Source organism: Gallinula chloropus (genome assembly GCF_964237585.1).
Source record: "Gallinula chloropus genome assembly, chromosome: 4".
NCBI lineage: Eukaryota > Metazoa > Chordata > Aves > Gruiformes > Rallidae > Gallinula > Gallinula chloropus.
In genome coordinates, this window is record NC_140088.1 from 20,265,947 (window position 1) to 20,290,175 (window position 24,229).

General features: G+C 40.7%; 1 protein-coding gene across 1 annotated transcript; it reads left to right on the forward strand.

Annotated features, from left to right (window-relative positions):
• Positions 1-1,688: 1,688 nt before the first annotated feature.
• On the forward strand, positions 1,689-23,957 carry CHKA (choline kinase alpha; the record flags this gene model as incomplete). Its single annotated transcript, XM_084263052.1, has 12 exons — positions 1,689-2,026; positions 6,018-6,129; positions 13,060-13,113; positions 17,628-17,741; positions 18,360-18,493; positions 18,738-18,842; positions 19,210-19,268; positions 19,910-19,997; positions 20,839-20,947; positions 21,426-21,532; positions 21,658-21,739; positions 22,500-23,957. The coding sequence occupies 12 exons, from the start codon at positions 1,689-1,691 to the stop codon at positions 22,557-22,559; spliced, it is 1,362 nt and encodes a 453-aa protein (XP_084119178.1). The 3' UTR covers positions 22,560-23,957.
• Positions 23,958-24,229: the final 272 nt, after the last annotated feature.

The following is a 24,229-nucleotide window of genomic DNA, read 5'->3' on the forward strand; positions in this document are numbered from 1 at the left end:
CATGACAGTTTCAGTTGTGCTGAAGCTCCTTTGCCAGCACAAAGCAGTTCTGAAGTCAGCTCTGGAGCTTTCCCGTCATTTCTCACAAAACACTTGGGCTATTTGGGGTTTTTCCAGCAATGGAGTGCCACAGTGAAGTGTGCCAGCAGAATGAGGGAGCAGCCCACGCAGTGAAAAAGTCTGGGGAGGTATGAGGGAAGCATCATCATCGTCAGTAAGTCCCTTGCAATGCAGCAAACTCAGCTTTAGTAACCACCTCCACAACAATTATTAGGAGAGCCCACAAGCTTCTCTTTCTTGCATACAACAGAAGGCCGTGAAGGGAGAACAGCCAAATGGTGGAAAAAAAAAATCAGGTAAGTATAAAGGTAGTTCAAAGTTTAAAGGTGATTTGTTCCGTTACTGCTCGTTTATGATGAGGCAATATAATGTATTAGGCAACTCTCACCCCCTCGGGCTGCAGGAAAACTGCGGCTCCTTCCAGCTGGCTGTGACATCACCGCTCTGACACTCTCATGTGCCTGGAAGGACCCGAAGCAGGCACTGACGGGAGAATCTCCTTCCACCGCCAAAACTAACCAAGAAACTCAACTCTGAAGCACTGCGTGTGGAAACCATTGCTCTTATTGTAGCTCGCCTCTCTCTTCAGGTACGACTTTCTCTTGCCACACAGGCATGAGGCAGTCCTCGCCCGGCAACTCGCTTTCCGTGAGAGGCCGAGTTTAAACCAACACAGTATGACCGCTGCACCCCGCTGCGCACCGCACCGAGACTCCCTCGTCTCCGTGGCAAGCCGCGGGAAGGAGCCACACCGGCACCTTACGGAGCCCGGCCACGGCCAGCCCCGAGGGAACAGCAGCTCAACCGAACACCGTACACCCACCGAGGCGACGAAGGCAGCTCCACCGGCCCCGGGCAGCTCCCTCCCTCTGTCCTGAGCGCTCACCTGCGGCTCCGCCGCAACCGCCCCGATCTACCCCCCACTGCGGCCCGAAACTCCCCCGTTAAACCTGCCTCAGGTTCGAGCGGCCGCCGCCAGGCCGACGGAGAACGGCAGGCACGGAGGGGGGGCGGAGGCGAAGGGCAGCGCTGAGCCCAGTGGGAAGGGGAAGCGGGGACCGGGGATACCCAGCGCGGCGGGGCGGGGACAGGAGGCCGGGCCGGGCGGCCGCGCCGCCATCGCCGTTGAAGAGCGCGGGGAGGGAAGGGGGGGAAACGTCACCTTGCGTGCGACCCTCGCCCTGAGGTGCGCGCGCCGGTCACCGGGACAACCGCGGAGCGGCCCAATCGGCGCGCTCCGTGCCGCCCCTCGCGCACAGGGGCGGCCGGCGACGGCGCGAGCGAGCGCCTCGTGCTTCCCCCCGCACCAATCACCGTGCGCGCGCTCCTCGCGCCCGCTCGCAACTTCTCTCGCTCCCCGCTCCCCGCCCCCTCTCCGGGCAGGAGCCGGACAGCGGGAGCCAATCAGGGCGGAGGGAAGCGGCGTGAGGCGAGCGGGCCCGCGTGCCGCGCTGCCTATAAAAAGGGGGGCCGGGCACGAGCGTGCGGCTCGGTCGCTGCTGGCGCTCGCGGCGGAAGGGCGCACGCGAGGTGAGGGAGCGAGAGTGCGCGAGCTGTCGCGCCCGCCCGCCTGTTCTTCGCCCTAACGGCCGCCGTCCCCCCCCCTCTGTCTCTCTCACCCTCCCGCCATGAAGACCAAATTCTGTAACGGTGAGACCGACCCTTCCCCGCTCGGGCTCCTCCTGGGCTGCAGCCCCGGCTCCGGCGGGGGCGGCGTCGTCCTCCCCGCCGCCGGGCAGCCTCCTTCGCCCCTGGCTCACGCCGACCCGGAGGGGAAAGATCCTGTCGCGGCGGGCAGGGGCGCCACGACCCCGCCTCCCGCGCTGCTGCTGCCGCCTCCGCTGCCTGAGGAGGAACCGCCGCTCGACCCCCGAACGCGGCGCAAGGCGTATCTGTGGTGTAAGGAGTTCCTGCCTGGGGCCTGGCGGGGGCTGCGGGAGGAGCAGCTGCGCATCAACCCCATCAGGTCAGCGCTGAGGGAGGCGGGGGGAGGGGAGGGGGGCGACGGGGTTTGGTCCCTGTGGGGAGGGGTCGGGGCCGGCTCGTCGCTGGGAGTCCGAGCCGCTTCCTGGCGCAGGGGATGCGGGAGATGAGTCTCACCCCTTTTCCTTCCACGCCCCCCTAAATTTTCGCTAAATCCGCTTGTTCGGGACGGGGGGGGGGAGCAAGCTCGCTGCCGCGTGGGGAGCGACTGCGCATCTGCCTCCTGCGTTCGCCCTCGGTCGGGCGTGCGCATCCCCCGCCCCGCACACCGGTGTGGAGGGGTTGCGGCTGGGCAAGGCCGCCTCGATCCGCCGCTTCGGCGCGGGGAGCCTCCCTTGGAGGGGAGGTGGAAGGCCCTGGGTTCGTTGCGTCAATTCCTCCTCCCCTCCGCCCCCTCAACCTAGGAGAGGGGGGTGGCGGTGCGAGGTGTCTGGTGCCGCAGCGCAGCGGCAGCGCTTTGGTCCCGAGCCGGCGGAGAGGCCCCGGACCTGTCGGTAAAGGTGGTGGGGTTCGTATTAACCGCTGCACCCAGTACCGAGCTCCCTCCTGAGAAAAAAAGTGCCTTTTTAGGCGTGGCCCGGGCCGCCCTGAAATTCCCAAGCTAGCAGTTAAAAATGTGCTATATCTATCGATGATGTGAATCATTTTTTTAGGGTTTATAGTAACAAGTACTTGTGACTCAGAACGTTGGCAGCAGAAATATGTAAATTGGGGATCTTCTGGAAGACGTATGTAATATGCTTGAGATCATTGCTGCCTTTGTGGAATTCCAGGGGGTTTTTTATCAGTCCTATAAGCTAGTTAAACCTGTGTTAGTGGAGTTTTGTTTTTACAGACCTATTCTTTGCTGTCTTAGTACTTGATCAATTTGCCTTACTGGTGTTTCTACTTTTGCTGATACATGAAATACATGCACGTCTACCCCCAGTTAGCTAAGGGAGCATAAAATGTTGAAAGAGCTCCGATATATAAAAGTATACTCTAAAGCTACCATTCTTCATTCTAAGTGTATTTTAAAAGCCATATTAAAAATTAGTAACTCATTGCAAGCCAGTGTAGATAGCGTTTGGGCTTTTGATGTTTTCTCTTCAATTGACATGGTCATAATAAGTTTGAAGGGAGGGAATTTTTAAAAGGCTGATACTGTTCCTAGACAGTAGGCTAGTCTGATAATGTGTCTGTAATCCGACTTGCTTAATTCTGTTTTCATCCCTATTAGTCTGTGCTTCTGACTTTGGTACTTATTTTCCAAAGCCTTAGGTTTTAGCACAGTTATTCTTGCATTACTTGGAAACTTCCCCTCTGAGACACTGTTTCAAAATGCCTTGGTGGCTTCCAGATTGGGGGGAAGAGAGGGTGGGCTGGAACTGAAGAACTCGTACATACGTCATGTTAGTTTGTGGTCGTGTTTGTTCTGGCAAAAGTGTTCTCACCACTCTTCTCTGTGGAGAATGCAGCAACATAATGGTTTGCTGATTCTAGTTACATAGAAGTCAAGCACATTCTCCAGTGTCTCTCAGTATTGCCATTTTGTCTGTTAGTGCAAATGGCTTTCATGAAAAAGCTGTTAGGTACTTGGTATCATAGGATGAAGGGTTCCAGGCCTTGTTGATGTAGGGCAAAGAGGTAAATTTGCATCTAGTCAGAATGCAAGCATATAAACACACCTAACTGATCTGGCTGTGATTTTGGGAAGTGTTGGGAAAAAGTGACCTTTTTGGAAGGGCTTACCTAGAAGCAGTTTGTAGCAGTAGACTAGCTAGGTAGGTAGCTTTATCTATGTAAGAGTGAGATATGCCCTTCTGGCTCTTAAATGAGCTGCTGAGTCTACTGACCTTTCAGGAGAACAATACCTTTTCTTAAACTCATATGGACTGCTTTGATTACAGTTAATTTTTGAAGTCTTAAGTGCATAAAACTATAGTGAAAGTGCTCTTCAATGGACTTCAGCTTCAGTAAGATGCTTCTGTTTGACTGGAGAGGTATGCAGAAGAGTTTCTGGGCTTTCATGCACTGAATGCAAGCTGAACATGTGTTTAAGTAACAGGGTGCATGATTTAGGGTTCTAGTGTAGTATTTTTTTGTAAAGTGGGTTTAGGTGTGGTTTAGTTTTTCTACTTAAGAGTTGATATTTTCAACAAAGCTTAGAAAAGGTGGCAAATATTTTTCAAAAAACCTGGCCAGCACATTTTAAATGAAGCCAGAAATGTAGTTGGTATAACTAACCGGTGTTCTGAATAGCCTGCCTTTGCTTTTTGTTTGATATCCTTTCCATCTGTCTTTTTTCTACCTGTTCACCTTCATGGTTCAAAGTTATTTCCTATCTCTTGTCTCTAAACATCATTTTTTGGGTGCCTGCCAAGCCACCTGGTTCTCTTCTGTTGTCTTGAACGTATTGTGCAGCTGCTGTTTTACTCTTATTTTCTTGAGATTTCTTTTTTCACTCTCTGAATCACTGACTTAAGCTATGTAGGCGAGCCCTTCTTTGTATCATCTCCCAGTAAATCCAAACAGGTTGTCTACATTTTGGTAGTCTTTTTCTCCAAAAAGTCTTTACTGCTTCCCTGCTCTTTTGTAAGAGAACACCCCAAAAATTATTTGAAAAGGTGTTGAGAAGTGACAGGATGAAGAACTGCATTTTATCCACTGCATTTTGGATCTGCCGTGGATTCCTAGAATCAAAGTTGAGTATTAAATACCTGTTTTAGGTGTTACAAAAATTGCTTTACTTAATGAAAGGAAGTCGCAACATGACAGAGGTTTAGGTCTTTAAATTCTAGAGTTACTGCAGTGAGTTACATCGTGTGCTACAAGTAAAATATCTGGTACCTCACCCCTTTACTGCTAGATACTATATTTAGATTGTATCTGTTTTCAAAGGTTCTTTCTTTAATGGTGAGACGGGTAATTTTTTTACTAGAGCAACTTCTGTTTCTGTTTGGAGAGTACAGTTTCAGTATTTTTTCCCCTTCTAGTAGAGGAAGAAGAGGAAACAGGGAAAAATCTGTTGCGGAACGGAAATTTGAGAACTTACTAATGAACATGCAGAAAGACAGTATAATAAAGAAAATGTGGATTGAGTAGATTGTTCTTAGTGGGCTATTAGAAATCACGAAATTTAGCTTCTCTAATCCAGTATCTAGCTTGATAAACCTTTAGAAAACAAATGCTGTCACTTTTTCCTGTAAGAACATTGTTGTAAGGCAGTTATTGTATGAAAAGCCAGCATGCTTGTGTAACACTCTCAATGTAGGAAGCAGAGGACTCCTTAGTTTCTATCTTAGCTGATAAGGTTCTGAGGCCTTGCTTGTGACAATAAATGAACAATTTCTTTACAACTAAGGCAGTTTTGTTATTTTCAATTAAAAAATTGAAAATCAGTACCTAAGCATGATAGCATAGGTAAGGCTTTCATAAATAATGCTGTAGCACAGGTATTCAGGTTGAATCTTTGTAGCTGCCATCCCAGTGATACCAGCTGTCCTGGTTTTGGTGGATCTCGGCTTGCAGCCGGGGTAAAACCACGACACCAGCACTGAATTAAAGCTTAGGGTTTTATACTCATTGCATGGTTTTAAGCTTATTCTGCTGTTTCCTTGCCTTTTTTGTGTAAAAAGAAGTGTATGTGACCAGACTACCAATGTTGCTTTCTAGAAGTCCCAAAAGTAATTAACAGAAGCCTACATCATATCTTAGTTGCCTGTGGTATTTTAAATCAGTTTGTTCGTGGCTTAAGCTGTAATTTGGATCAGTGGATCTTGATGGTGAACTGTAAGTTAAGAAGCATAAATCTGCCAATTTTTCTATTCAAGTCTTATGTTAAGCATTGTTTGTGCTGTTGGAAAATTGTTTACCCTGTTAGAGTGGATCAGTTAATCATACTGAAAGGTTGATTAGTAGGCTGCTTAATGTGTAGAAAACAAAACGTGCTTGCTCATCCAAGTTAGCTGATAAACTTACCATTCTCTTGATAGAGGTGGCCTCAGCAACATGCTGTTTCAGTGCTCACTACCTGATACCATTGAGACAGTTGCAGATGAACCACGGAAAGTTCTCCTGCGTTTGTACGGTGCAATCCTGCAGATGGTGAGTACGTAGAGTGCTTTGGGAGTGGGAGGGCTTCTGTAGATTAAGAGTAGTATGTTTGGAGTTCCTCAGTTGTGATACATGGCAAGTGTGTGCTGCTTTATCCTTTTGGAAATGTGTTGAAGTGGGGTAGATGCTAGCTTAAAACAGGTCTCTCTAGTTTTACTGTCTAGAACTTACACTCCTTTCTATACAGATCCTGACTGGCGTGTACCAGCTGAAGGCTTGTTTGCTGTCTGTTTTATCAGTAATGTTTTGTTTATGATAAGTTTGGACTGTGGTGTTTCAGAGAAGTTATTAAAGTCTGCTTCTGTACAGTATGTAGGACTTCGGCATAACTAGCAAGATTGCAAGCGACTAAACGGCTTAATTTTAATCTTGGTAGCATTTAGTAATCTTGGAGATTAAAGTTGAAGGTTTTGTCAAACTTGTACAGTGCTCAAGCAGTTTTTAGATTTCATGGGTAATTGTGTTGCTGGAAAACTTGATCTATAGAGCTAGAATAAAAATAAAGCTCAAACATCAATACTGTGCAGCCATCTCATTCCAAAACATGCTTTCCTAAATGTGTGTTATGCCTCATAGCTGGCATAGAAGCTTAACCAGATATTGATCTCTTCTACAGTTACTTTTATTTGGTCAGTAAAATGTAAATAGCATAGAAATTTGTCAGACCTTAAGAGAAGTGGTTGGCAAATCTGCTTCAAATTATAAGGTTTAAAATCAAGAATATTTTGTAAACATTATCTCTTTTAAAGCTTACAGGCTGTTACTGTAGGACTGTATAGCATATCCATCTCTGCTCCACACTCAATTATATTGTAAATAAACAATCATTAAGTGTTCAACGTTAGGAAAAATTGCAGCTTCGCAAAATTACATTTGGAAGTTGGCAGTTGTTTCTGTTTGACTTGGTGGGTCTGGTTTTATTAACCATTAATTTGGTATTTTCCAGTACTCAAGTCACTTGCTTTGAATAACTGATCCATATCTGCAGGAGATTGACTTTTCCTGAAATTTCAGCCCATTCTTCCTGCTTCTGCTGCCTTGGCCAAAGTTACCACTAAAAATTTCATTGGATGCTGTCACTTAACTAGCTTTAAAGAGGTTGTTTATTATACTGTGTGAGGTATTAACTTTCCCGTGGTAGCAAACTTGACCAGAAACATGTGAAAGATTCCCATGGCTTGAAATAGCATGAAATACTTGGCTATACCTCCATATGTATATTGGGAAAGATAAACTGTTAAACAAGAAGAGCATGTAGAAGCTCATTGATTTGAGCTTAAATAGTCTTTCCTTAAAGTTAAGAGAAACCAAAAGCAAAGTGGAAAAAAAATTCAGTGGTGAGAAACTGTTACTGAAATGATTTCTAGGGTTAATGCTAAGAAATTTTTTTTTCAGAATTATTAATAGCTTTAATGCTGGCTTAAGTAGATGGCTTGAGCAGGAACATGGGCTGTAAAACTGCTGTAGTGGTAGAACTTATGTTGCCCAAGAGCTGTAAAGAGATGTGGCTTTTCCCTTGTATTTCAAAGGAAAAGTAAAGTAGACTCTGGAATTTGGTTGCTTTCTTCTTCCCTCAGGGTTTTTTAACTTGCCTTTTCTGTGCCCCTATCCACTGAAGAAATCAAAATAAAATTTTGGGCTTGAATCAGAACTAATTCGGTTTGAAAATTGAAAGTGTGTTCATAACTTTCTAACCTTTCTACTCTTGGTGTTGAAGGATCTTTTGAGATGTCTAACTTCCTTTATTTCCTTAGTGGCAGTGAAATGACTGCTCTTGTTGGTGCAGTTCACTAAAGGTTAAGTAAGCAGAGAAAGTCCCAAGGTAAAACTTTCAGATTGCATTGAGGTTCACAATTTTTGTCAACAAACATTTGTCTCTTCCAGCCCCTGTACCTTAAATGCGAGCTAAAACATAAGCAAACTGTTATATTGGGGTATTTTGAAAGCCTCACTTAGGACTCTTACGCATTTCTGGGTGGCATAAGCAGAATCTTATGACAAGCCTGTTAACAGTGAGTAATTTGCTATTTTTGAAGTAATATTGCTTAAGCTTAAAGCCCTATAGAAATTAAGGAATGGTACTGAAATAAGTTGAGTTTTGAGACCCTATGCTAAAAATCATAACTTTAATTTTCAATGCCTCAATTGTAACTGCCACTGGGTATTAGTAGTTACCACTTGTTTGTTTGAGCCTTTGTAGCATGTTTTAACTCTTGTCCATTTTACTTTCTGTTGAAATTGGAGCACAAAACAGCGATAATACAAGCTCTTCTTATTCCTTTACTGTAAATACTGTAGATGTGTAGCAATCTGCACCAAATTACATATAGAGAAGTTAAAATTTTGAATAGAAATGAAAAATAGATACCTGTTACTAACTTGATGAATGATGTTGGCACTATAATTCTCTGAGCCACCTTTTAAAGGAACCTCTTTTGCAGTTTGAAAATAGCCCCAGTTTGCTTATTATGAATCTTGGAAGACACAAATGTCAGTACATGAAACTCATCCAATATAAACCATGCCAGTTGGCTAGATCTGCCACATGGGGAAGGCTCTGTGCCTTCCTCTGTTATAGCTGATATGTTTAAGGCAATTTTTTGTGTGCATGACTGTTTTTGGGGGGAGTTGGGGGGAGATGAACTGAGCTGGCTCGGCCATTATTATGAATGGTCGCACTGGCATGGATGTTTAAAAATCAAGGACTTCTCTTGAGTGTATCCTTGAGCAGAACTTTAAGACAAGTATTTGTGCTTGTGACAGGTTAAAGTACTAACCACATTAAAACCCAAATGTTCGAGGCACAATGCAGATATGTTCTACAAATGCAGATACATTCTGTATTGAAAAAAGGAAATGTCTTACTCTGCTTCACTTACTCTTGCTCCAGCTTAGTTGCTGAATTTAAAGGGGAGCATTGAAAGTAAAACTTCCTCATGACGAGATGGTTTTAACTGCTGGCTATATCAGTGTTAAGACAACTGAAACAAAAGTTTCTCCAGCAGTATGCCATTTAATGTACAGACTTTAAGACTGGATTTCATATCAGATCACTGTACTATTTCTACTTAAATTCAGAACCAAAGCTTCCCACATCTTAGAAATGCTGATAGGATTTCAATATAAGAGCATCAACAAAAAAAAGCTCAAATTATGGTGAATTTCTTTGAAGTTCACTGATCAAAAGGTACCTTGGGGATTAATTCCCTGTCTTTTACACATGTCAAAAGAACCTTGAACTCTAATTCAGTGGGGCTCTGTTACTTTGCAACAGCCAAAACAGTCTCATACATAAATGAGGAAAAACAAACAGTATACTTAATGTTCTTCTGGTCTCAATTTTTATGTGAGCAGATGCAAAATAAGTATAAATGGTTGCCACGGTTCTGTGGTAAATATTTTTCCATACCTGCCTTGCTGCCTTTTATTTTTTGTAACTAAATAAAATGCAGACTGCTGTGTAACTGTAATTATCAACGTCTTCTGTGGTTGTTGGTGTCCATGTCTGTTTGTAGCATGGAGTAACTACAAATCCCTGGCACTGGCAGACGGCTTGAAAGAAACCAAGCACCTCTTACGGGGATATATTTGTGTTGGGTGGAGTTAAGGGTATTCTGGGGGTAATGTACCACTTTAGTTGTATATGCATGTGTTCTCTGCTGCAGGCTTGCCCATGCGATCGTGCCTAGAGCACTCTGGTTTCCAGGTGACAGACACGATTCACGGTATAGTATGAGATCTCTGAAGTTGGAGCATTCTCTACAGCTTTCATTTTCTTTAGTACTGGATTTCATTGTTTTAAAATAAGGCTTAAGTAGCACCAGCTACTGTCTGTGCATCTGAATGTTTACAGCAATAATGAAATATCAAAGTACTGCCCCTTCCTTTCCTCTGCTCCCTCATGAGAGAATGGTAACTTGTAATGAAGAGGATTAGAGATGTCTTTGTGGCTTTTGTAGGGCTTGAACTGGAAATTATTCACACCGTAGATTCTAGGGCTTCAGCAAATTGGTTTCAGTTCCTTCAGGTCTCCAGGGATAAGCAATCAACAGCAGACTCTTAGGAGCAACATTAGTTATTGCTGAATCTTTGACTGTTCACATACCCTGAAGTTCAAATCAACATCTTCCAACAGCTTCTAGAATTACAAAGAGTTTTCATGGCATAGGTTGCCTCTAACCTTTCAGTCATCTCCCTGTAATGTTGAAATTCCTTGGGATTTGAATTCCTAGGATTTGGTGTAAATCAAAGTATTGCAGTATTTTGAAGTCAAACTACTGAAGCTGAGTAAACTCAAATAAGTTTTAATGCAAGATTTAAATTCATGGGCAGAAGAGAGCTATTTGGGGAAAAAAGTTGAGTTCTTCCTCCAGCCAAGCATTGTATGGGACTGATACACAGCTCAACTTCCAGCTATAAGAGAAATAAATTTAGGGCATTAGGAAGAAAGTTATGAACTCAAGTTTTGTGTCAAACTGCCAGATGTATAATCATCGCCTGGTCATATTCTGATCACAGATCAGATAATGTGTAGTGTCTCCTATCCTAGGACTGTCATCTTAAAATCAACTTACATGGTCACAAAGTAGACTGTAACAGCTTTTGTTGTCTCTTTGCATATAGCAGTCCTCCCTTACTGAAGTTGTAGTGAGCTTTCTTAATCTGCTTTGAGAATAAACCTTCCCACCATAAACTGAACAAATATTTGAAGAAACCTGAAATGAACACATGACCCTTTCTAGTTAATATTTCCATATAGGGAGAGTTATTAAAAACCTCCAGCAGTTATTCAATCATTCTCGTATTTGGGTAATTAAAATCTCATTGCTGGTGAAGTAAATAGTTTCCAGAATTGGACCTAAGTTGGTGTGAGCATTGGAGTTTATGGAAAACCTGAAGTTTTTATTTCTTTAGCCAAGAACACATGAGATAAGTATGTAGATCAAATACCTCATGGTATGAAATACGCTTCACTTTGAACCACTGTTCTCATAGGTGATTGTGCAATCAGAAAACAAATCTTACCCTATCACTTCAGTATCTTCTAAAGTCTTAAACTTCTGTTACATAAAATTGCATTTTACTTCATTCTCCTTGACCACATGTACTAGACATTTTCCTAATTCTAGGGTGAGTACATGGCCACTTGTGAAGACTGATCCTCTCCAAGCTCCCATTCATGTTTGCAAGTAATTTACAAATTACTTTGTATTCATTCTCCTCTGGACACTAATGCTCCATGCTGAGGGAACAGAAAAGAGGAAGGGATGCTGCAGAAGCCTCCTTTTCTGATGACAGCAGTACACATCCCTAACTGTCTCTTTCTAATGGCAGAGTAGATGCCATTAGGCTATCTCCAATGCCTGTTTGAGGTGGACTCTTAGAACTGGCTAGTTCTTTATACAGTATGACTTCTGGAAAGTGGATGCCAGTTCAGGTTCTAGGGAAAAGCCTAATCTGCTTACCTTCTGATGAACTGAACCATTCTGAGAGCACCATTAATCAGGAAAGACTCCTGGATGGTGAGTAACTTTCTGACTGTTCAAGAAAAATCTGTAAGATGTGAGAGTGGTATTGATGCTTGTTCAGAGAAGCCTTCTGTAAATGACTTTAATACTATTGAGTAGTTATACATTTAGCTTTAGTGGATATGTTTTGACTTTAATTTCCTTGAAAGGAATATAAACTAATAGTAGTTTTCATATTGTCTTGCTTTAAACTTATTATCCTAGTGGAATGGGAATTACTTGCTGAAAGACCATCGATTCATATTAACTATACTTCTTCTATAGCTTCTGAAATACTGTTACTGCATAGCTTGTGTAAATCATTAGCTTGATGTATTGTACTCAAGGCAGCTGATGTTGCTTAACTGTATTCCATTAAGTTCATATTTCCACCCTTGTTTTGGACATGTTAGAGCTTTGGAACAGAAAGGTGTGCACGTGTTCTAGGAATCAAAGGTTTTTGTTGAGAAGGTGGAGATGCAGGCTACCTTTATGGGCCTCTAAAGCTAGTTTGGTTTAAACAGTCAACGGTGGAATTGCAACATAAATAGCAGCCACAAACTGTCGCTAATTCTAAGCAAATATTTGCTTTCTCTTCTCCTTACCTTCAAGCCTTTTAAAGCACAAGGGGGTTTATTACATCTTGAATTTTAAATGTGCAGCTCTCTTAAAAGCATGTGCCATTGAGGGTTCAGTTGTTGAGGGTATGGTTTGATACTCAAACTGCTTTATAATGACTGTTAACAATCCTAGCACAATACATTATGCATGGAATTTGTTAAATATTTGCTAGTATATTGCAGTTCTTACTGAGGCAACTTTAGCTTACATTGGCAGTTCATTTGAAGAAAAATCTTGGATTTGTGTGGCCAGTGATATATTGTATGTATAGCCTAGACAGCATACCATAAAGAAATTCTAGTCAGAAATTTGGAAAATAAGGTAATAGGAAAAAAATCCAAGTGCTTAGCAAGCTTCATAACATGACTTTTCTAGTAGTCCTAAGGCTTTTAGGTAATCTGTCAAGCATCTAAGTGGTTTAGCTGCAAGTAGAATATTGTCCCAGATATCATGCAGAGACTTTTTCTCAATTAGAAATGTTCCTCTAAGCTTATGATACATTGAAAACTTGTTTTGAACTACTGGGAAACAAGAAATATACCAGAAAATCAGCTTGCAGGCTATTTACAGGAGTGACTTGGTCTCAGTGGCACATCCTTTTGAAAGATTTTGGAATTGTTGAAATAGTGTGGTGGTCAGAGGTCAGATGGATACTAGTGCTGTCACAGATCAAGGCAGTGTTGAGACATCTAGTTAACTGTAGCTGGCACTTCTACTCCCTTTATTCTGGTGGTTGCAGGTTAATAATGTTAAATTTCATCTTCTCATTGTGTTTGGTTTTTCTCATTCATAGAGGTCCTGTAATAAAGGAGAGTCTGTACAGTCTCAGAAGGAAAATGACTTGCAAGTGAGTAATTTGCTTATTTCACAGAACTTTTATAGGTGCTAGAGAAGTATGGTGATCCTGCTTGTACCAAACTAGTAGTTACTGTACTTGGTGTCTAGGCTGTTTCTAGAAACTAAGCAGTAATGAAGAAAAATCTATTCACTTGGAAAAGTAACAATCTAATGTGAGTTAATTACTCACATAATTTGAGGTATTTAAGCATTCTGCTTTAACAAGAAGCATCTCCCCTCCAATTCTACTCGAGATGTTACCTTACCATTTCTGACATTGGTGTCAGTACTGCTATTTGTAATTTGATGCTTTTTCTTTAATAGAGGAAGTTCAGTGCTCTCCTTTATTTTATAATGCATTGATGAACTCTTCTAAGGAAAGTTATGTTGAGCTGGAAAACTTCTTGAACATTAAGTGTTTGTGATTAGCACTGTGGTTGGATCATCTGTTCTGCAGACTTCTTGCATTTGGAACAATTTTTGCTCATGCAGCATAATGTTCAGCTGAGTGTAACTTTTCATAGTGTCATCTGAACAGAATTTGGTAATTTCAGCTTCTACTCTGGCAGTATTTTTTTCAGTAGGGGATAACATTGCAGCATGTTAGCCAGATGCTTTGCTTGTACTATTGTTTTTCAGCTCTGTAATGGTTTTGGCACTAGTTAGGGAGAAGTATATTTTACTCATTTGGTAAGTGCTGCTTTTCTCCCCCTGTATTTTCTGCCTTCTGGGAATGCCATCTGAAACAGTTTAAGCATTTGACTCTTCTAGTGAGTTGAAACTGGTTTTAAATTTGTTATATGACTGCTTTTGAAGTTTTGTTGAACTTTCATGTAAATTAACTGGAATAGCTTCAATCAGTTGAACCAAGGCTGAACTGAAAAATGTACTGGTTTGATTAATCAGGATTTTCAGAGATGAAAAACGGAGGTGGCTTGATTTATTTCCCACCTCTAGTCAGTAAAAAAAGTTCCTAAAGTTATAAAAACAGAAATCCTAACAAGCCCCACCCTGGTGCCAGCAGCTCAGAAGTTTTGCAGTACAGGAAGTAATTCTTTGAACTGAAGAACTGTCTTGCCTGAAAAGAGTGATTCTGTGGTGGTAGCTTAGCGTTTTCTGATATTCATCTCAGTGCTGGAACTTTGCTGTCAGATCAGTGTACTTGTGTTACCTTGAGCCAGTAATATGTTGAACCAGTAATATAGTATATGTAGCAATATTAATCATTGTAGAAGAGCATTAGTGTGCCTTGTTAGTCTAAATGTGCTGACCATTATTATAGAAGAAAACTAACCCTTTAAGAACAACCAAGCTTTTAATTGGCACAAGGCCCTTTTCATCATCAAGATGCATCCTTCACTGTCTGATAGGGAAGCAAAGAAACATCCCGATCTTCATTAAGAATTTGGCAAGCTGGAATAAAGACTCCCCTCTCCTTAGATGACTCAATGCCTTAAAAGGATTTGAGGAAGGGTGTTTCTCCCCAAAACACCACCAAAGACCCTGTGCTTTGGCAGAGTGTTTTGCTGATGCAGCAGACTTTAGTATGCAGGCACAAAAGGACATTTCATAAAGTTAATGAATGTGGAAACATAGGTGGAGATTTTGATCTTTCTGTGTATAGATGTATGCTGGATAATTCCCCAAAATGTGCTGGATTTGTGGATTTCCACCTTGCACCTGGGCCTGAGTAAAGCAGTATCTCTTCTCATTCTTGGTTTCAAGGGTCTGATTTCTGGTAACACTTAGAATTCCTGTCTGGATAGATTTGTTAATTTTCTTCAGTCTAGGTAAAAAATGTAGGTAGGTGTGATTGGAGGAGTTAATGTCATCCTCTGAAAAGAAAAACACCTGGGTAATTCCAGAGTGTTCTGGATCACTAACAAGATTGCTAACTGTTCAGAGTTGCCTGGTGTCTGACAGTTGTTGCTGGAGACTGGATAGTCTTCTGTCAGTAGATGAAGTATTTCAACAGGGATTATCTGTTTTACCTTGGCTTTACTATAATATGGGGTAATTTTCCTCAAAATATTGCTATTTCATGTATTTTAAAGCAATCCTTTTGTTGAGGCAAAACAAACTTATTTTCCCACTGAAGCATAGAAAGGCTTGTGATCTCTCCTTGCCTTGATGGGAGTTCTGTACTGTGAAAGTAGAATTCTTAAGTTTGAAATGCAATATTCAACTACAAGTATTCATTTAGAAGTGTGAGTGCTCAATTATATCTAGAAACTTGTTTTAAATACAAGTGCTTGTTGTTACATCTGTTTGAAGCTCTGGATTTTAATCAGTTTCAGAGTTCAAAAGAACAGGTTGGTGTCTTGACAGTGTAAGTATATTGCAAAGTATTTGAAGGCATTGTGATACATAACTTACAGTGCTTAATTCTTTTTAAAAGTGATTTGGTAAACATTTAACTGATCAGATAAATACCCAGATTGGTTAAGTGCCCATACAAAGCATGCTATAGAGTTTTCTAATGTCCTTTAGAAGGACACCTTAATTTGACAGTAGTGTATAGAGTGGAACTTGGTAAAAAAGATCTATCAGATATTAAGGAGAGAACTTTGTGCCTGAGATACAAACAGTATTATTCCAGAACTCTAATTACACTTCTCAAGTGACTTCTGTCACAGTAGAGGAAGCACTTCTGGAGATTTCAACTCTTAAAAGATATAATAAGACTCAGACGCCATAGCATTCAAACATGAATATTCTCAGACTGCTGCCTTTAGATAATATTTGCCCATACTCTTTAATCTTGAAGCAGATCTTTGAGATGCAGGTGTCCTTGTTAACACTGCTGACAGGGAGGCTTATGAACTCACAGCCTTGTAGTTTATCTGAAGGGTCTAGATTTTTAAGCACGTCCTGAAGGACTAGAGCTATGCAGACATAAGCTGAAGTAACCCAGAAGTGCACTATTGTGTATCTAGAAACTTTACTGTTTCTGGTTGTTGCTTCTGATGCATTGAGGGACGTGTTAATGAAGAATATTTCTTTGGCACTTGCTGTTATCCAAACATCATGAGTTGGTTTTTCAATAAGATGTAGAAACAAGGAACTGGCATCTTAATGGGAACAGACAACAGGATTGTGGTAATCAGTCTTCTAAAACATCCTGGTGTTGTAGCAGGCACAGGCAAATTCATTATTGGCTAATAATGGAGCAGACTATCTAATTAGCTTTTTGGTACTTGGCATTAGCCTAGAGAACTGAAATGAAAAGTTGAGATCAGTGGTGTTGAGGGCATGTGAAACTTAAAAGTACATATTTTGGTGCATTAGTTCTGCTTCCAGGAGTTGAGACAGAAACAGTTGGGGGCATAATTTGTATGGAAATCATAAAATCTCAATTGATGTTCTTGTGTCTCGTTTTTTTTATTCAAGTTAATGCTTGAGAACATAGTTACATGAGTCTTTCCTACCCTTCAATATGAAATGCCAGAATTTCTTGAAGATGCCAGAAAGTAAGGTGGGGTCCAGTAATAATTTATTGATGAAACTGCCTGGAATGTGCTCAAGAGTGGAACCTGTATAGAAGGAGTTAGTATCTGAGCCTGTGGTGACCACAATAATGTGAAACACTATAGTTTGAGCTTTCTTAATTTTGTGCTCATAGTTCTTAAGCTTCTAAGTGTCATGGGTCAGACTTTAGGACAAATTGCTAAAAGGTAGGCATAAGCTTAGTAGACCTCTCAGATTTTTGAGTACAGCTGGATTATGGTTAACATAATTGCTAGAAGTAGTGATTCATACTGTGGTTTCTGTGTTTATGGCTAATCTTGCCTACCAAGGAAGCTATACTTGAGTGTATAACTACATTCTTGAGACATAATCCCTATTTCTATTAATTTTTAATAATTTGTATTTAAAAGCTCTTTGCTTTGTAATTATGGACTGGGTTTATTCATGTAAGGAAAATCTTGAAAAAAGCTATTGAGATGTGAGGTATATTTGGAGGTAGAAAAGGAGGAATATTGGATTCTTTAAATTCCTACTAAGGAGTGTGTATGTGTGAATAAAGAGGGAAGATATAAAATGTCCTTAATTCCTAAGTTATTCTTCTGAATGACAAACTGAGTAGCTCAGTTGTTCACTTCATTCACTTGTATAGTTAAAATGTCCTTTTGTGATGCAATGTTCCAAAGTGTGTTAAAATAGCCAAGGATAATATTTATAGTTCCTGTGCTGTGCTTCAAGTAGGATAACCTCCTTCAGGAAATGAATTTGCAGAGTTTGCCCAGGTTGGGGAGGAATGGGTGCTTTGGGTTTTGCATACCTTTCCTTTGACCTGGCTCACCAACAGTGCCTATTAAGTAATACAGATTTTCCTCCCCAGCTTTAAACTTGAAAGCAAAATATTTGTATTGTTTCAATGCTAACTACAAGAAACTTTGGTTAATAAAATGTTGTCTTTTTAAAGCTAACCCTAAGTCTCTGTTTTTAGCACTGTAGCTATTGTGTACCCTAAAATAATTTCTGTGCAAGTATCAATGAATGCTTTAATTTTATTTTTTGTAGGGGGCAGAAGCTATGGTTCTGGAAAGTGTTATGTTTGCCATTCTTGCAGAGAGAGCTCTTGGCCCAAAGCTGTATGGGATCTTTCCACAAGGGCGACTGGAGGAATTCATTCCCGTAAGTCCTATTCAGGATTAGTTAGTGGGCTGCTGGTAGCTGTTTTAATTGGTCATGACAAGACGGTCTCTGGACTGCCCGGAAAAGCAGGGATGTGGTAATGAAATACTTGGCAGCCTGTAGTAATTGCTAGCTGTAACTTGATACAGTTACAGTGGGTGTTGGAGAGCCCAATTATAGTTCCTGCCAAGAAGAGATATCCAAAAACTCTTCAGCTGTAGCAGAGACTAATAAATGAAGATTAAAAAGCCTGTTAGATACCAAACAGCAGTGGAAGCTGTGGAGTAACACTTTCCTTTTAACAGCAACAAGAGCAGAGGTTTTTGATGTTCTCAAATATTTATACCCAATCTGCTTTAAAGATATTCTGTGTGTGATGTGGTATTGCTCCGATCTTGATATAGAAGAAAATTTACTTGTTATAAGTAGTCTGGCTAACTCTGCTTTTCCAAAGACACCAATTTTGTAAGTGTATTTGGGATTGGAAAAGTGTATTACTCAAATACTGTGGTTGTAGGTTATAGTATAACAGATACAGATTAATGCTAGTGTTTCTAATTAATGACACTTTTGTAATTAATCAATTAACTGTATTAAGAATACTATATTTCATTACAGAGCAGGAAACTAAGTACTGAAGAACTGAGCTTACCTGACATATCTGCTGAAATAGCTGAGAAGATGGCTAGATTTCATGGCATGAAAATGCCATTTAATAAAGAACCTAAGTGGCTTTTTGGAACAATGGAAAAGTAAGTTATGCAATACTTTATGGGGGGGGGAAAAAGGTGACCTGTTGTAACTTTTGATAAGCATTCTTCCCGAATGTCTGAGTACAAACTCTCACTGTACCCAGTAACTGTTACTTGAGGAACTGGCATTACCTTTTCATAAACTAAAATGATGAAAGCTAAAAAAGAATTGTTTAAATGGTATGGAAAGGCTAGTATACCTGTTGTCACAAATATTGTACTTTTGTGTCTCTGTTTTTAACAGATATTTAAATCAAGTGCTGAGGATTAAATTTACCAGAGAATCCAGAACTAGAAAACTGAACAAACTCCTCAGTTACAATCTCCCTCAGGAAATGAAAAATCTAAGGTAGGCTTGTTTTGTCTTAACACAATCTTGCAATTTGCACAGTTTCAGTATGGATTTTTATACTTATTCAAAAACATTATACAGTATGGTGCCATATTTGTTTTACTTTACAAGTTGAGGATTGGTTGTCCTTCTGTAGTCAACCTGAGTCTCGTATGACTACAAACTGATACAAGCAGTTGCTTATCTGACTTGTTGATCAGTGAAGTCCAGCTTTGGTGCCCTGATCTTGGTCTCCTAATTGAGAAAATGTCTTGCTAGAAGTGAATAGTGCTTCAAGTTCTTATAACAAGCCTATTCTCCACTTGGAAGCGGAACTGAACTTAGGACCTTGTAAGTAACAAAGGACTCTATTGCTGTTTCCTAGAGCTATGCTTGAAGCTACTTCATCACCAGTTGTATTTTGCCACAACGACTGTCAAGAAGGTAAGCTGCTATTTCATAACCTTGCTCAGTGATGCAGTATTAAGCCTTTTCTGCTTGCTTGTTTGCTTTCTGAGAGGCAGTCAGGGTATAGAGGTAGTGCCCTGGCAGCTGACCTGAAACAGTAGCCTGTGTACTCCTGGTACGCAACAGCTGCAAGGTGAAGTACATTGGCTTCATCAACCCTTCAGGCTAATTAAGACATCTAGTATCATATCTGGATTAGGCCAAGCATGTAGACAGAGTGATCTTCCTGTTATAAAGGAAAAGGCTGAACTTCTCTATAGATACTGTCTGACATTGATCAATGTCAATGCTATGCAGGTATGAGAGATGCTGTGGAAAGAGGCAATTCAGCAAGGGCTGCTAAGGCTTAGTGTCAGTTGCGTTAGCAGCAAGCTAAGCACTGGAGAAGCTGGACCCCTGGGAGAATAAATCAACCTCTGTCTATACAGAAGAAAAACTTTATTGCTTTCAGGGTGCAGATACACAACCAGTGCAACTTGCCTTTTCCTGTCACTCTTCTGTGCAGATCTAAGGGATGGCTGGGATTATCTGAATTATGTTTCTTAAAATAGGTTATTGCTTTTCTATACTTTTCCTGGGACACTATTGAATATGCTGTATTACCTTGAAATTTTCAGGCAATGTCCTGCTTCTGGAAGGCAGAGAGAATTCAGAAAACCAAAAGCTGATGCTCATTGACTTTGAATACAGCAGCTATAACTACCGGTAAATCACTATTTTCTATGCCACGGGAAGGTGTGTTACTTTATACATGCTGCAGTGAGAGCAAGTGCTGCTCTATATTTCTCAACTCTAGTGAATTATCTTCTGCTCTTTGTGGTGGTAGTCAAAACAGCTCTGGTCCTCTGTGGCATACAGCAGAGCCACAGTTGGTGGAGCTCTGCTGTCTGGACTAGAGGCCTTGTTTACAATTAAATGGCTCCTTGCTTGCATCTCAATTTCTTTTGAAGAGGGGGATGAGGAGAATGGTAGATCTTGTGTAGGTCAGGTTTGCTTTTGCATTTTTTTTTTCTTCAATCTTCTCAAATTGTGCTCTCATGCACAGATGAGAGCAATCATATTAGGTTTTAATTACATGGTTAAACAAAACGCTTTCTGTTCTTACCAGTACATGTGCTTAAGGATGATCTAAGTGTGTGGAGTCATTGAGATCATTAAATTGTAGCATAGCTGGAATGTAATATCCTGAATTGCCCTAAGTGGGAGATGTTAAATACTTTGCCTGTAGTAACACCAATGCTCGAGCTGTATCTGAGTTCATGCTGATATGTAGTGTATATTCAAGTACTTTAACTGTCTCCATTGGGATAAAATTTCAGTGAAGTCTAGCATTTTCATGTAGCTGGTAGCTTTCACTCTTAACTGCCTGTTTTACTAGTTGATTTTAATATTGCCAAAATTACATTCTTGTAAACAACTTTTACCTCCTGTAGCAAAACTGCAATAAGATCTAACCCTTGTGCTTTTAAACTTAATTTTAGGTTTGTTTAAGCAAAACCAGATTTCTAGGATGCAAATATTGAGATACTTGGTCTTTATCTTTCAGAGGATTTGACATTGGAAATCACTTCTGTGAATGGATGTATGATTACACATACGAGAAGTACCCATTCTTCAAAGCCAGTGTTCTTAACTATCCTTCAAGGAAGCAACAGGTATGCCCATAAGATGTAATAAAATGCCAGTGTCCATGCTCTTCAAATCTAAACTGTCTTTTCATATTCTGTTTTAGATTTAACTTTGCCCCAAGACCTCTCTTCCTCCATGACTGACTTAAATGCAACACTTTATGTAATCCTGACTACCTTGGCTTTAAAAGTCACAAAGTTCATTATAGCTCTTCAGGATAGAGTATTTATGATGTGCTATGTAGCTATTCACCACGAAGTCCAGTAGTTGTGGGCTGCAGCTGTAGAATTAGTTGGCTGTAGCAAAATGTTGTCTGTTGTCCCAATGGAGCTTTTGTTAAACCAAACTTCCAAGCAGTTAGTAGAACCACCGTTAGTCTTAAATCTCCAGGTCTGCCAGTGTTTGGAAAGAATAAATGACAACTTTTTTAAAGGCCTGTATAGCTTTAAAAAGTAAATGTCTCTGGAGACAGAGTTGTAAATCTCTTGTTTACTTGCCTTCCAGCTTCATTTTATCTCCAGTTACCTGTCTGCATTCCATGATGGCTTTGACAATCTAAGCAATGAAGAGAAGTCCAAACTAGAAGAAGAAGTGTTGATAGAAGTTAACAGGTAACTTGTCTTTCACTATTGTATCTTGAAACTTCTGCTGTGATACCTTGCTGGGTGGAGAAACTTAGCCAAGAAAGGTGCTGACTTATCTGGGTATGTCAATAAACATAGCGCTGTCATTTCAGGTTTGCCCTTGCGTCACACTTCTTCTGGGGTCTGTGGTCTATTATACAAGCAAAGATCTCATCCATTGAGTTTGGTTACCTGGTAAGTGTCTTAACCATAATTTGATGTAACTAAAAAGGTATATTCTAGGTGACCTGTGGTATGTTCTCAGAAAGTGAAATGGCCTCTCAGTCAGTAATACCTAAGTGTAGTAAAACACTTTTAAAATAATTTGTTGCTAGCTTGTGCTCTTTGCAGTGTAAAGAAGATTTAAGATTGTGAAAATATCAGAAATTCTTCCCATTGTTATGTAGAGGGACTATAGACTTGTCAGATCTTGTAGCAGGGTGACGCAGTGAAGTCTTTGGTAGTAAGAGACCCAGTGCAAGAGGGGAGCTAGGATGTGGAATGTGAATTTGGAAATTGAGTAGGTCAAAGTGCACTTGTAACAAGGTGTGGATATTAAGTGTGCAACAGTATCAATGCCAGTTGGCTTGTACTTGAGAAATAGGTCAGTTACATCACTTCACAGTAGGATCTCCTGGGTTCACTGTATATCCTGCATGAAGTGCTACAGAAGCCATTTCAGTGAAGTCTAACATATTTAATTCTTTTTTTCCTGACATGCTGGTGCTAATAGTGTTAAGAGTTGAAATAAGATTGGAGGAAATTGTAAGAGGCCAGAACACTTCAGGAGAGATTATCCTTCACAAATATAGTTAATTAATGCATTGAGATGATGGATTAGGAAGGTAGCACAGTTAATACCTTAATTATGCTTACCTTCATTATGCTTCCCCATTGCAAGTAGGAAAGCTCCACTGTGTTTACTGTGAGTACTGAGTGTCCCTTATTTCTCCAGGAATATGCGCAATCCAGATTTGAGGCATACTTTGATCAGAAGAGGAAGCTGAAGGTGTGATTGTGGGAGGAGTGGCCTGTTGGTTACTGTACGAAGAGGGCAGCTGGACAGAACTTACACTGTGCTTAGGCTACTGTATCTGTAATGAAGGTGTCACTGAATTCCAGTTCCTTGGAACGCAGGTGTACAGTACCGAAGACTGAATAAAAAAAAGACTTGTTTACAGTTTCATAAATACTTAGAATGTGATTGGGAGGCAAAAGTAAAATACAACAGTGCAATATCTTTAAATCTGCTTGATCTACAAGGTATTTTATATTATGGGAGAAGCTTACAATTAAGTGTCAAGACTACATGCATCAAAGCAAACAGTGTTACTGTGAGTACATTTGCTGGGGAGGTGTTGACATGCTTTGTAAGCAGAACAGTTGTAAAAGATGTTGTAGACACTGCCTCGTGTTGAGAAGGAAAAGCAAAGGAGACAACTGTTAAACTGTGAAGTAGGCTTAAAATCTTACTGTGAGGTTAGGTTCAACATGCCCTGCGAACACTGTCTTCAAAGCTGCTGATACTTTACACCACTTTAACCATAAAGCAACTAAATACACTGAAGCAGTATGCTTTAAAGTGTTACCTACATATACATGAATGTCTCTCAAGCTGGTGTGCCTGTGAAGTATGAATGAACTTTGAACTGGACATTCTGAAGGAGTTTGTCTTGAACTGTTCATTCCGTGTCCTTCAAGAACATGCTTTAGCCCAGTCTGGTTGTCTTTTAAAATGCAGTGTCCTGCACAGGGGGTTCTGTGGGCTGACAGCACTGGGAAGAGTGCCTTGAATTGCTCTAGCAACTCCCCAGGTAACTGGATTGGCATTGACACAACATGTAATTGGAGCCCATCTTTCTTGTGTTGCCACAGTATATGGCTGTAAGAAATACTAGAGCCAAAGACTGAGGAGAACACTTTGGGAAATTGCTGTTCTGCCCATCCAATGCTGATGTGGCTTGGGAGGTGCTTTTCTTGCACCTTCAAGTCTCACCATGTTCCAGCTATCCAGTAGAGTGGAGCATCTTGTGGGGAACAATAACGTATATATTGAAACTTGAGTATAATCTGTGTACATGTCATCTAAAGATTTCTTTAGATTTTTGGGAGCTTGTTTATTTTGAATGTTATTTGTTTGTGCTTTCTAACACTGTATTATAAATAATAAACTTCTAAGTCTACCCTTTTCCACTTGTATAGCAAATACTGTTTCAAGCAGCTGAAAAATGTGCAGCCTTTTATGTACTGTATGGCATAAGTTGTAAAAGCTGTCATTTTATTCTCTAGTATAGAGAATCATTTTCCATACACTCAATTATTAATACTTTATAATAAATATAAAGCACTTAAAACCACTGTAGTTTATATTCTAAAGTCTTTGTTATATCTGCAGAATAAAATAGTTGCTGTTTCTGGCCTTAAATCTGTGCTGGAAGTATGTCTGGCTTTATGGCAGACCAAGTTTTAGGCACAGTGCTGTGGGATGTACCTTCTACTTCAATGTGTTGTCTTTAGCATTTATTGTGTAATTGACTGCTAACAGAAAGCTTGAGGAAGAAAAGTGGTTGAAGCAAGTGATGGAAAGTAGACTAAAAATCAGTGTAGCTTTAGATAGGTGGGACATGGTTTAGGTTGATGCACTTTACTGTATCTGTCCTGTTAACAGCCTGAAACCCAGAGGTA